General features: G+C 44.0%; 1 protein-coding gene across 6 annotated transcripts; it reads left to right on the forward strand.

Annotated features, from left to right (window-relative positions):
* Positions 1-2,661: 2,661 nt before the first annotated feature.
* LOC108163977 lies at positions 2,662-10,333 on the forward strand. 6 transcript variants are annotated; one of them, XR_001775753.2, is made up of 7 exons: positions 2,667-3,555; positions 5,409-5,775; positions 5,872-5,987; positions 6,048-6,569; positions 7,395-7,554; positions 9,380-9,481; positions 10,050-10,333. XR_001775753.2 is itself a non-coding variant. In XM_017299538.2 (6 exons), the coding sequence occupies exons 1-6, from the start codon at positions 3,205-3,207 to the stop codon at positions 8,176-8,178; spliced, it is 1,575 nt and encodes a 524-aa protein (XP_017155027.1). In that variant the 5' UTR covers positions 2,662-3,204; the 3' UTR covers positions 8,179-8,395. The 6 variants fall into 6 exon arrangements, 5 of the variants coding, with proteins under 5 accessions (XP_017155027.1, XP_017155024.1, XP_017155025.1 ...); XM_017299538.2 differs by lacking the exons at positions 9,380-9,481; positions 10,050-10,333 and adding an exon at positions 8,120-8,395 and having other exon boundaries at positions 2,662-3,555; XM_017299536.2 differs by lacking the exons at positions 9,380-9,481; positions 10,050-10,333 and adding an exon at positions 8,486-8,651 and having other exon boundaries at positions 2,663-3,555.
* The last annotated feature ends 3,351 nt before the right edge of the window (positions 10,334-13,684 follow it).

Consider the following 13,684-nt stretch of genomic DNA (forward strand, 5'->3'; position numbering starts at 1 on the left):
AGCAGCCGAGAGGAGAGACAAGAGGCAAGTAGCAAGGAGGCAGAGGGAGTGGCAGTGGCAGTGGGGGCAAGAAACTTCAGTCTCAGCTAATTTATATGCCCGTTGGACATTCTCGCGCTGGCCAAAAAGTTGCCTCCAACTTCTTGGTCTTCGTCTCTTGTCTCCTGTCTTCTGTCTCCTGTTGCGGGTTAATAAGACGACGACCAACAAATTGCCAACATTACTCTTTCCCCGAGTGGTGAGGGGAAGGAGCTCTAAGAGAGAGAGTTTAGGGCCGGTTGGCGGTTGCTTGCAAATAGACTTTTGAGTGTTGTACTTGGTTGCGGGCCCGGCAGCTGTCTTGTTGACTCTGCGATGGGCCGATGGTTCAGTCTTCTTCGCAAGTGCCAAAAGCGCAGGCAATTAATTTGGCCTAATTAGACTCCTGGCTGCCTGGCGGACGGACTGACTCTCCGCCCCCCATTCAGCCTTTCCCTCCATCGGCTGAGGTTGCATTTTTTGTGGCTTGCCTTAGACTTAGCCAAATTGAAGCAAAGTTCGTCGTGGCACAAAGGATTTTCGGGCTGTTGAGCGATTTATGGCTTAATGGAAATGACTTATTGTACGTGAAAGCTGTGGGAATGGAAAATGGGGCTATGATCACACTGAATTACCGCAGTCTGGGGCGTTTTAAGCAAGTATCTACGGGAAGCAGACTATAATTAAAAATGTCGGCTTATTGCTGCAGGAAATTCCTGTCTCTCGAAGATCCCTCTGATCTGAAAGCGAGTCATTTATAATCTTCACAGAAGTGGTGAAATATATATACATAAGAGTACATATGTTTATTGAGAATACATTCAGTATCCATGGTCTCGTAGCGCTATTCTTGGGGTCTCTCGGGATTGTGGCTCTCAAAATCTTTGTAGTCAGTAGTCTGTTACATCTTTGAATGACAATCCATCCCGATGTCGACGATACGCTGGAAAATGCCATTTGCGATGCCATTGGGTCAGAGTTTCGAACCTCCATTCGACGGAAAGATTTAATGAGTGTATTTAGTGTTTTATTTAAGGATCATGCATTATTGAAGCAGCGCTTAAGAACTGACAAGTGTTTCAACCTTCTCCATTCAGCTAGTCAGGGGCCTCAAGCTCCTTCAGCGATGACCATCTGAAGCAGCATTCCATGCTCCATTCCTGGCCTCCCTCCCACATGCGGACAACTTGAGCGTAACAGTTACCAATGCCTCGGTGCCAGGCCATAATTTGCTTAACAACTTTTCCCAATAGTTGGCACACTGCTCGCTTTCTCTTGCTCCTTCCGCCCCACCCTCTGTGTCTATCTCTCTTGGGTCTGTGTTGGCCGGGGGCCAATTTCTTTGGCACTGTTCGACACTGGCCGCTTATATAATAATTTTGCAGCATAATTTATGGGCAGAAAAGTTTTCTGTGGCTGCCCAGTCGAACAATTGCCACTATAATGTTGTGGGCCCTTGCATTTTACATTTTATTCAAGCCAAAAAATGTTGGTTGCTCCGTCCAGGCGTAAACTATGCGGTCCAGCCATCCGCCTCTCCTATCCACCATGGCCATAAATTTCTGCCTTTCCGCTTATCGAAAGGGGGACATGGAAAACAGGACCCGGCACCGGCCCCGACCCCACTGAATGGCATAACAAACGTCAAATTGATTTTAAATTGCATTCTTCGTTTGGTATTTCCCTAAACAAAAAAAAGCAAATATTTTTACAGCTTTGCAAATGTTTGGTAGCCAAAAAACATTGCTGATTTTACCTATAATTTAAATTGTACTTGCTATGAAGGCTTTTAGCTTAGAAATTTTAGAGAAATTGGACAGAACGTATTGTTATAAAAAAATGCTTGGTTCTTCATAGGATCGTTCTACGATTACAGGGTTAACAAATGAAGATAAATATTGTAAATACAAAAGCCGCAAATAATAATTGCACACAAACCGAAACACTCGCATTTAAATTTACTTTGCGATTTATTTTACGGATTTAGTAATACTCGCATTAGCTGTAAAAGTTATTTAAACAGTATCTGACCGATACCTTTGGTTCAGGCGCATTGCACCCTCCCATTGGGGCTGATAAGAAGTGTTTATTGGTTTTGAAATCGGATACAGCGTATGGACAGGATGGGGATGGTTGTATACACGATACACGATACACACTGCTCTCTTTGCGAAATGTTCTGTTGCGGAGATCTTCAAACAAGAAAACAAACGAATGCAAAGATAAAAACGTGATCATTCAACAGCAGAAACAAATTGTGAGTCACAGAAATAGAGTGGGAGATGCAAGTGGGAGAGGAGAAGATACAAATACTGGAAAGACAAAAACTTGTCATGTGAGCCATAAAAAAACATCCGAAACTCTACAGAAATGGAATAGCTGGGTGCCGAAGCCTTAGATACCCTTTACATTTATGTCAGATCTGCTATTACAATATATCTGAGTTATATACATATATGGCCTTAAAGTCGGTCATATTTCTGTATTGCGATAGCTATCAATTAGTGATCCGACTCCGAGTAGGAGTATACCATAGTCTTTTCTGCATTGGATTAGGATAAACTTGCTGCCATTATTTGCAAATGAGGATAAAATCATACAACCTTCTTGTTCCAAGGGTATACAAACAGATACTCTAATGAATGAACCTATGAAGAGTGGGAGAGCGCGCTAGATAAAGACTGCGAGAGAAAGCTCCGCTAAAGCTGAGGGCCCGCAACAGGTGAGCGCTCAGTTCTGCTCTTGTGGCCAGAGCTTACAGTACGCGGAACGGGAACACTTGAGAACGGAACAGGTCAGAGCACCGCCAGCAGCCTGAGCGTGCCTTTAAGCCAAGCTGAGCCGAGCCGAGCTTTTGGCTCTGAATAATTTGTGTGAGAGTGTTTTTGTTGCTGGGTGTGCCGCAGCAGTGCGACGTGAACGGGCGAGCGGCCAACACGTAAGCGGCGCGTTGTGCAGTGGAAACGAAAGAGTGAGAGAAACAGACGACAATAAGCAGCAGCAGTAGCAGCCACAGCAGCAACTCAGGTGTGAATTGATATTGAGGTTATGTAAGCGTCAGGCCATAAAAACGCGCATACAAAACACTGCTGCATTGGCCAGGCCACACGTTTGCCAATAATTCAAGACACGCGCTTTGCCCCGATCCACTCCGCACCCCTTCAGCTGGAGAGATTCGCATTCCAAATGGACGACTCCAAGGCGCAGCCGCAGCAGCAGCAGCAGCAGCAAGCCCATCCTTTGGAAGATGTGTCCCTCAATGAGAATGATGACGACAAACAGACGCCCAAAAATTGGGTTAAATTCGATGATGAGGCAGACGGCAGTGAAAAAAATAATAACAGTAACGGCAGCGATGCCACACAACAGCAACAGCAACAACAACAAGAACAGCAGCCGCCGCAGCCGCAGCAGCGGCAAAACAAGTTAGCTCTGCCGCCGCCGCCGTCGGTTGTGAGCAGCAACAACAACAGGCGGGCGCGCTCGCGCAGTCCGAATCAACTATCGACAACAACAACAACAACAACACCTGTCCAGGTGAGTAGCTCTCTCCGCGGTCTGGCTCTCTCGCTCTCTCTCTCCCTGTCGTGCGGGTGACCCAAACGCAACGAAACGCATTCCAATGCGCATTTGGCCCTTATTCCCCCTCCTTCACGCACAAACAGAGACAAACAGGGTTGTTACAGTGAACTCTCTGTCTAACAGAATATATGAGTGTTGGGTGTTCTATAGAAGGGATATGCATAAGTCGGCGTTTGCCAGCTTGAGTAATATAAAGCAAATACAATTAATGGGAAATATCTATGTAGTTTCTACTAGGTATCCACTGTGGATTACTTAATCTTTCAACTGACTGGAAATTAAAATAAATAATAGAATAAGTAAATTTTTCCCTTAGGTCAGTGTCCACTGTACTTTTACTGTCCCCGCTTAATGGAGTTGTTATGAAAAGTTGTTTTTTGATTCTCAAACTCTCTTTTGTGTTGTTTTTGGGAACGTTTCTCGCATGACAAATGAGGTTCTACCGAGTGTAGTAGACCCGGGCTGAGAAGTTGTACCAGAGGGGCGCTCCATCCGGTGATAAACTCTGACTTGATGTAGTCATGATTGTATTGGGTTTCGGTAGGTACATGGGTGACACGTCACAGTAGCTGTGTGTTTCTGAAGAATTGTTCTGTTAATTCAACCAGACTTACGCCTATATTTGACCGATAAAAGAAGGCCAGGTTTCATTCAGATCAGTTTACATTTCAATAATAACAAAGAATTCTCTTGAAAGTTCTGAACTTTTATCTTCGCAATGTTCCACTCCCATATACCTCGACACAACGAAAGATAAACCGAATTCGTATTTCGTTTCCACGAGCGATTGTTAAAACATTTCACCTTCACCGGTGCTTCTTTTGTTTACTGTTTCTCCGAAGTAAATATTTAATATTTATATTTGTATAATTTATTTTTTTGCAATTTGCAATTGGAGTCCGTTAACAGCCTGTGGCCTTAAGGTGGTTTCGTGTAACTGTGAAAATTCGCATATAAAATACGTATATATTGTGTTATAGTAGTATGTTCGGGATATAATTGTGGCTACCTAAATTACCGGATTTAATTTAAATAGGATATACTTTTTTATTGTTTGTTACTGGCCTTGATAATTTAGAGAATAGTCTAGCATGAAATCGATTTTATATGCTCAGGGCCGACTCATTGCAATTAGGCCGGATTATAATCTAGAGCTATATCAATGTTTGAGAATCCACTAGATGCTGCAGACTCTCAGGAAGCTCCTAGGGCTTTAACTTGTTTACCTTAGTTTATCAGTATAACCGCATAAATAGTTATAAATGTTTAAATATGTGCCTGAAACCATCTTTTGTTTGTCTTTGCTATCGCAAGAGAGAGATAAGAACTACAGATTCCGGTAATTCCAATTCGACGTGGAGACGTTTGTTTATTGCACAAACATCCATTAGATTTAGTGTATGGCCATACTCGAATGAGAGCTTTATGTTACGCGTATTGGGACAAGCAAAAACTGAACATTTCAGCTGTGCAGCTGTACAGCTGCTGGCCGCCTTTTGAAGCCAGTGGATTGCCTTCGCGAATCTATTTAGGGGCCATGGAGCTCTCAAACGCGTACGTGCAAATTGACAAATTATTTTCATTGCAATTGATGTTTGCAGCTCGCATTTGTGGCCAGATTTATAGATACGTTTTTAACGATTCTCTCGGCCCTGCAGCGCTTAAAATGTAAAATCAAAAATCAATAAAATTGATTTCCTTTTGCCCATTTGCATAATTTTCTTTGCTGGCTTGCCGGCCGCAGGCTGACCCTTCGACGTTCTAAGGCCAAGAGCACTATTAACCCATTGTTGTTGCCATTTCCACAGCGCCCAGCCGTTTCCTCGACAACAGCTGCGTCCCCAGCCCCAGCCGCAGCCTCTTCGCCGGATGTGGCGCCCGCTGTTTTGACAACTGAGAGTACGCACGTTAATCTGAATGCATCCGGCAGTGGCATTGTCAGTGGCAACGTTGCCAGCGGGGCGAGCGGCTCCACCCCTGCCCGACACCCCCAGCAGCTAATAAACCAAAAAGCAACGGTAGCCTCAGCATCCTCCGTCCAGGCTCCAGCCTCCTCCTCCAGCCACCATAACGGCAACGGGGCACATGGCAGCAGCAGCACCAGCATACCCATGGATCAGGGCTCTGGCATGCGCACAATTGAACTGTCAACGGGTCGCATCCGTGAGGGATTTGGTAAGTACCTGGCAAATATAGCCGCATCGTTTTTAGGTAGTACAACAGCTCAACAATTCTTGAATATCTATTTCTTTCTCCAATGATGTTCCACAGCGAATGGCGATGTGATTGTTACCCTGCTTCCGGCCAACACCAAATGGCCTTGGATTACGCCCGCAATATTTCGTCCGGAGCTGGTGCCGGAGGAGTTGATGGCCCAGGGTCTGACGGTAAGCGAAGTCAATTGCAAAATGATCCATCATCTAATGTCTCTCGATCGCCGCCCGCAGCTCACAGTGGAGGACTATGTGAATGCGATGGAGACGCTGGTGAATGATTACCGCTTCACCGTGTACAACATTTGCTATAAGCGCATCCTCGTCTGCTGGATCCTGTTCGCCTTCACCGTGCTGCTGGCGTTGCTGTTCTCGGGCCTGCAGGGCGTGGCCCTGTTCGCACTGGGAGTGGGCTGGTTATTCTTGAATGCGGCGGCCATATTCCTGTGCATGTGGGTAAAACTGCGGCTGTCGCGCGGCCTGGAGAAGTGCCTGGCCCGGGTCAACAAGCAGCTGATGCGTCACAAAATCCTCCTGGTGCTGGATGACCGAGGCCGCATTTCGTGCCACAAGGTCAACCTCTGCTTCATGTACTTCGATGCCACGCAGTGCGTGAGCTTCCTCAACGAGTTTCTGGAGCACACGGAGCAAAACGGTGGCGAGGCCATCAAGGCGGGCTGGGAGGCCAAGCTGGACATTGATCTGAACGATATTGTCATTCAGGGCAGTCAGCCAGTGAGGATGCCGCGTAAACAGGTGAGCGACTATTTTCATTCCATGCGAGTACAGTCGGTTGAGATTTTACATGCATATATGCATTCAGGTAGTTGTTGCTTCTTTCATCATCATCCCCTCTCGAACCTCTCGATCCCACCTCTATCTATCTTTCTCTCGCTGCCACTCACGCACCTCACCAATTATTAACTGCTCTCTCTAGGCCTTTGCCCAGGAGCTATTCCTTAGCTATCTGCAGCGATGGGGCAAGGATTTCCTGCGTCGTCGCCTCGACTGGACGGTCCAGGAGGCGGGAGTCCACGAAACGCCCAGGCACCTGCAGTCGTCCATCTGCCCCTGTCAGTATGAGGAGGAATTGCTGCGCAATAAAATCAAAATTAGCCTGCAGCATCGCCAATGCTGTGGCATCAACTGCATGGGCTGCTGGCTCTGAAACCACAGGCAGAATCTCTCTGATTTGTACACACAAGAATTGTAATTTTCCGTGTTTTGATTTGCGTGAATGAATTAAATTGCAGAACGAAAACAAAAGCACATGAAGTTTGTCATTGTATTGTATTTTTAAGAAATTAATTTGATATGATTTGATTTCGTTACAGTTAGTTTCAGATTCAGTTTCGTTTTTCGTTTACCGTTTAATTAAAAATGCAGCCCGAAAGTATGCAGCACATTTCTGTTATTGCATTTCACTAATCCGCACTTTCATGACATGACCCATCCACCATTCATGACGATTACCACCCACTCCAGTTGCTAACCCACTCGATCTACCCAAATATCTCATCTCAATATCTGTTTACTCTTCTGTGTTTCTCATTTGCCGATCTACCCCTGATCTCTCTGTAGGAGCGCGGACTGCAGCTGTTCCTGCGCTACGGCTCCCGTTGGGGCATGGAGGCGCTGAGGGGCCTGGTGGACGTCACGCCCCTGGAGCCGGGCCGCCACTGCGGGCAGTTTCAGTGCCCCTGCCAGTACATCAAAGAGCACTTGCAGTGCAAACCGCGAGGCAAGTTCAAGTGTTGCAATTTCGTCCATTGGGTGTTGGCATCTGAGCGCTACGATAGCTAAAGTGTTTTCTAAATGTGAATTTTTGCCGTCCATTGCTGTAAATTTATTTGCCATTGTGTCATTGTGTAACTAGAGAATTTATCGTGTGCTAGGTGATGGCGAGGCCATGCTAGAGAGGCTTTGTGAATTTATTTTTTGTTTTTTCCTACTTCTGCATTAATCGGGCATGTAAATATTTTTGGAATACATAAACATATATCTTTAAGGATAATATCAGAAAATACCAACAAGCTACCAAAACATACATGTAGAGGCTGCCAGTGAATGAGGCTAAAAATACTTCCAATAATACATTTATGCAAGTGAAAAACTCTCTCTCTCGTTTCAGATGTTAGCCCCTAAGGCTTCGGTAATGTTTTGTAGTTTTTGGTATATTTTTGGTGCAATCAACACTCTTAATACCTCCCTAACTCCCACCTCCCCCAACTTTCTATGTGTACAAAATTAACTCGAATGTTTTCTAAATTTGTTGTTCAACCATGTCTCTTTGATGCCTGCCACAGTCGCTATAAACAGCATTGGTCAAGTAGTTTGGACACGGTTCCCCTTGTTTGGTGGCTAGGTGTTGGCACAGATACCACAAGTACCCTGACCTTGACCCACAACACACACAGTTTCGAGTATGAACAAAAACTAAGCCGTTTCGATATTATTATTTCAAAAATTATACCTAATGTTAACCGAATGCAAAACGAATGAATTTCTTATTAACATAAGCATTGTGAAAATGTTCCATTTCTACTATATTGTGTTGGTGTCATGAATAAATGTCAAATATATGTATGTGTGGATCAGTCTTTTATTGATTAACCCCCTCGTATGCGTATTACTGATTCTACATGTCTCCTTTCATTGAACGCCTCTTACAGGTTATCCATGTGGGTGCATTGTCTATGGTTCGGATCCAAGTTTTCAGTATCGTTACTAGATCTGTTGTTCATCATTTTAATACTTAGCCCCTAAATCGGGACTTGTTTGTGTTCGAAAGCTGCAATTTACACATATATATTTAATGTCATGTATACTAAATAAATAAACACATTCTTCAGCATTTTAATTTTTACTTTAATTCTCGCAACACGTTCTCGTGAGTCGACCCTTCTGCCCCTTCTGCTCTTCCGAAATATTTGTTTGTCGCTTAAACTCAGTTTCCAGCAAAATGAAATACAAAATTAATTTGGGTGAACCAGAAAAAACTGTTGCCGTGTTTGGACAGCATAAAACTATGCACGAGTACAGTGCGTAGCCGAAATATAAGACAACGAGTCCAAAAAAAACAAACAAATAAACTATGATATTGTGACAGTTGTTGGACATCCAACATAATGGTACAATAAATGCTATCACTTGGGCGCAGACTACATGGCTATAGCTGAATAACTTACAGCTATGAAACGCACTGTATTTATATATACCATATGGGTTTCCCAGGTTTCAGAGGAACCCCTAATGGTCTGGCGCTTCCTGACTCTCCAATTTTTGGGGCTGTTGTGGGGCATGTGCCAGTTCAACTATTATTGCATTATTTTTTATTGCATAATTCAACTTAATGTTTTGCCGCATTTTAGCCACATTCACGTTCCACAAATTGTGGCAGTGGCAAAAGTTTGCTGTGTCCCGTGCGTCGCCCGCTTTGCGTTGCATGTGTAATGACTCATTAACACGGTGCAGCATTTTGGGGAATGCCACACCATTCATTCCATTTTAATGCACGTGAGCCACTTAAATGCCTTCATTTAATATCATTTCTGCATTCAAATTAGCTGGCAGACGTTTGTATCTATGCTGATGGCTGGTGTCTGATGGCTGATGGCCGATGCGGCTATTATATGTATGATGGAAAGCGTCAACTATCTTATTTGTGGGTAGGTATAATCGTACGTATATTCTGGCACTTTGATTTGATACCCCATTCCGTTCACCAATCCCCATGCTCTATGCCCCATGCCTGCTGCTTACCAAATCAGAGAAAAACACAACAGAATTAAAAACAAAACACGATTTCACGCTCCAATAAAACAAATTCAAACTCTTGTGGCAGGCAGGGAGGCAGGCAGGCAGCGTGTGGCAAGAATGCGCCATTAAATTTTCACCAAACTTCGTCGAACTCGAGCAACTCGTTAGTCCAACTGCACTCCAATCGACAACGAGTCAAACGAGGTGCAACCATTGCCGAAGGCAGTGCTCCGCCAGAGGCGCGTAAACTAATCGCAAACAAACAAACACACACAATCACCCGTACTCTCACCCGTACTGCCTCCAGTACCAACACCCACTCCGCCACCCCATACCCACATACAATCATTACACTCATTCCCAAACCAAATTCGAGGCTCATCAAAGTTTTTCCTTCTCTACTGCTGCCACGGCTGCTGCTGCTGCTGCATTTTTCGGAAATTCAATTCATTTGTGTAATTTTCATTTGAATTACAGCCATCAAAAGTGCCATGGTTAGAGAGAGGGGAGGCTGGCATGCCTGTGGGCGTGGCAAGCGCTGATGGCCAGCACTTTGTGCATTTCATTCTAGAGGAAAATACGAGCACTGGTTGCCCTAACCAGAGGAAATTGTGTGATTGGATTTCAAATAGAAAAATTCTTTCCTTTCTTTTAGCTGATGAGAAACAACAAACTTTAAGTGCAATATAATCTTCCTGTTAGATTTACAATTATACTTATACATAAATAAACTATGCTCAACACACTCTGTGTGTACTTTATGTACTTCATTAATGTTCTTATGCAATAAAAAGGCAATACCTTTCCAAGAACTTGCATATGGGTCTCGTATAATAGAAGTTCTTTTGCATAAAGTTTTAGTTTCAAGAATGCAAATTATATATATTTATGGATATTTAAAAATCAATTTACAAATTGTTTACGACTAACATAATACAAATAATATTTTATATAACATAAAGTAATTTCTGGAAACGTTTGTGTTAAAAACCAAGGTAGAAGCAGACAATGAAACATAACAACGAGTACCAAAATGTTCTCGAATTTAAATGAAAACTACATTCAATATACTCTTAGTTATAAACTGACTTTAGAATCAGAAATAACCAGATATCTCTGCAAATCATTTTGTCATTGAAACCACTTTTCTATGTATCATTAAAATTTTTTTCCCCATCTTAGCGGCGAGAGAGGGTATCCAAATAATTAGCGATTTGATTTTGGGCCCTCTCAAAATCGTTGTTATTTGTTGTATTTTTTTCCTCCTGTCGACGCTGCCATCGTCGTTTTTGCATTTATTTTGCGGCTAAAACTTTAATTGAGTTTTAAACCATTTTCCTGGTTGGCCTCCAGTCCCGCCTTCAACCCATCCCCATGCGGATTGTTTATGTGGTATTTTTTCCAGAGCACCGCCTGGCCGGGAACGGAGCTGGGAGGTAGCCAACGGCCTGGACTGGCCCGTCCTGGTCCCAGTCTTTGAGTGATGAGTTTTCCTGTAAATGTTTTTCTTCTTATTTTGTGTGTTTCGTTGCTTTTCCTTGCAGCCTCTGTGGGAATCTGTGAAGCTTTCGATGCACTGCTCTGCCTACACTTTAATTTTTTCGCCATCTTTTGTTAGGATTTTTTTTTTGTTTTTTGTTAGTTTCGGTTTTATGCTCGCTTTGCATTTTAAGTGCACAATTTTTTGTTATTTCCACGGCTCTCTGGGAATGCATCGTTATACATGAAAATAAACAGTAGGGCAGTGGTACCTTACAGCCTTGTTGGAAACATAGATATTGGCAGAGTGGATTTCCTTAAATTGGTTTCCAACTAAATACTTTGCAATGACACTTTAAAAAAGCTACAGGAAAAAGGGGTGGAAAAATGTTATAAAGAGAGCTAAAACGAGGGGGAACGTTGTGAGTTGCTGCGGAGACCGCAACTCTACAGTTATACCCGATACTAAGTAGGTATGACTCTCCTCCGGCAGACGCCGCTAATATTAAACGACACGACAAGAAGTGCGTGCGAGAGAGACAGAAAATCAGTCTGAGCGTGACGTCGGGGGCTGCGTAGCCAGTGCAAATTGATTTGTTCCTTTTGGCTATAAAAATGATCTGATCTGATCCAGATTCGGCAATCTGATAGATATGATCATTATCTATAATTCTGCGTTTTTAGTTTTCTCGAATGTGCAATATTGTGGATGCAACAGATTTTCGTCCTTTGTGGGGGCGGAAAAGGGTATGGCGAAATTCTGAGATATACGTTTTATAGTGAGTTTTATATCCGCAGAAGTGCGGATACCAAATTTGGTTACTCTAGCCTTAATAGTCTCTGAGATTTGTGGATGCCCCAGATTTTCGTCCTTTGCGGGGGCGGAAGGGGGTGTGGCGAAATTTGGACACGAAACGGTCAAGGTCCGATATCACAGGAGTGTGGATAACAAATTTGGTTGCTCAGGCTCTTATAGGTTCTGAGATCCTTGAACTCATATTTTGCAATTGACAAAACCGACCATGAAACCTGTGTGTTAGAGAGAGACAGAGCGAGAAAGAATGAAATTGTTTTCTTGATTCTGGCTAAAATCATTATACGATCTGGTTCAGATTTTGCACTGTAGAAGATATGGTCATCCTCACCGATTCTGCGTTTTTGGTTTTATCGTATCTTTAAAAATGTGGATGCCACAGATTTTCGTCGTTTGTGGGGGCGGAAGTGGGCGGGGCGAAGTTTTGAAACATTTTTGTAGCAGTGACATATCACAGAAGTCTGGATCCAAAACATCGTTGCTCTAGCTCTTATAGTCTTTGAGCACTAGGCGCTGAAGGGGACGGACGGACGGACGGACGGACGGACGGACGGACGGACGGACAGACGGACAGACGGACAGACAGACAGGGCTCAATCGACTCGGCTATTGATGCTGATCAAGAATATATATACTTTATGGGGTCGGAAACGATTATTTCTGGACGTTACACACATCCCCTTTTACCACAAATCTAATATACCCCAATACTCATTTTGAGTATCGGGTATAAAAATACCAAACGAGTGTGCTATAATAATAATATAGATACATTTGGCAAATGCCCTATTAATCATTGTTTTATTGCCGGCGAAACGATCTTGAATGTCCATTTGTTATCAGATACTTAAGGGCCAACCAGTATGCAAACCATTAGCGAATGCCGCAGCATTGCCACCGCATTTGCAACACCTTTATGCCACACACATGCACAGGCACACACACGCATGCACTTACACCTCTAATAAATATGGTATTAAATCCTTTTTAACAACAGGCAGCAGCGAGACAGCAAATACGGGACCACAGACCATCTATCATCATAAAAATAAACCGGACAGAGACCAACAGGAACGTGCTGTCTGCCCCTCTCGAGCAGCTATAAAACATTAAACATGGAATCGTAGTAGGATCGCGGCTGGGAGGAGACCAGGACTGCGACTGGGACTGGGGATGGAGCCGAGCACTGGTACAAGGCGACGCAGGTACACGGACGAAGGGTGCACGGTTAGCTCCCTTGGCCACAATCAACATCATTAACGCGTGCTCTAAAAGCCATTTATTTAGTGGCCAATGCAGACAGGCCGAGCCATGTTAAAAATTCTAAAGGGCCCGAGGCGACAGCACCGACCGAGTGTGGGAAACTATAAATTTAACGCTTTTAGCATAATTGCTGGCGCATGTGCGTGTCGGCCCAAAAGACGAATGGATGACGCTTAAGCGTTATGATAAGTGGCCGCCAAAGGATATAAGCGTCAACACTGGCGAACGCTAAGTTATGCCCTCCATCCGGCCATTACTCGTCCGAGTCGTCAGTCCCCAGTCCTTAGTCCTCATGTTGGTTTTCCACTCATATTACTTGGTCCAGGATGGCAATTACCACCATCCCACCGCTCTCAAAGCCTCGTCGGCCTGACCTTTATCAAAATATTTTGCAGCTTAATAAGCTTGAGAGGGACAGAGACTGGGCTGCTGTTGTTTAACCCTTTTAGGCCAGCAAACACTTCAGAGGGAAGGAGCACTAACATTGAATATTTATCGTTTGTCTAATCGAGGCAAATCAGGTCAGGTCAGGAAGACAGGGAAACGAGTTCAATGG

Source organism: Drosophila miranda, chromosome 4 (assembly GCF_003369915.1).
Source record: "Drosophila miranda strain MSH22 chromosome 4, D.miranda_PacBio2.1, whole genome shotgun sequence".
Taxonomy (NCBI): Eukaryota; Metazoa; Arthropoda; class Insecta; order Diptera; family Drosophilidae; genus Drosophila; species Drosophila miranda.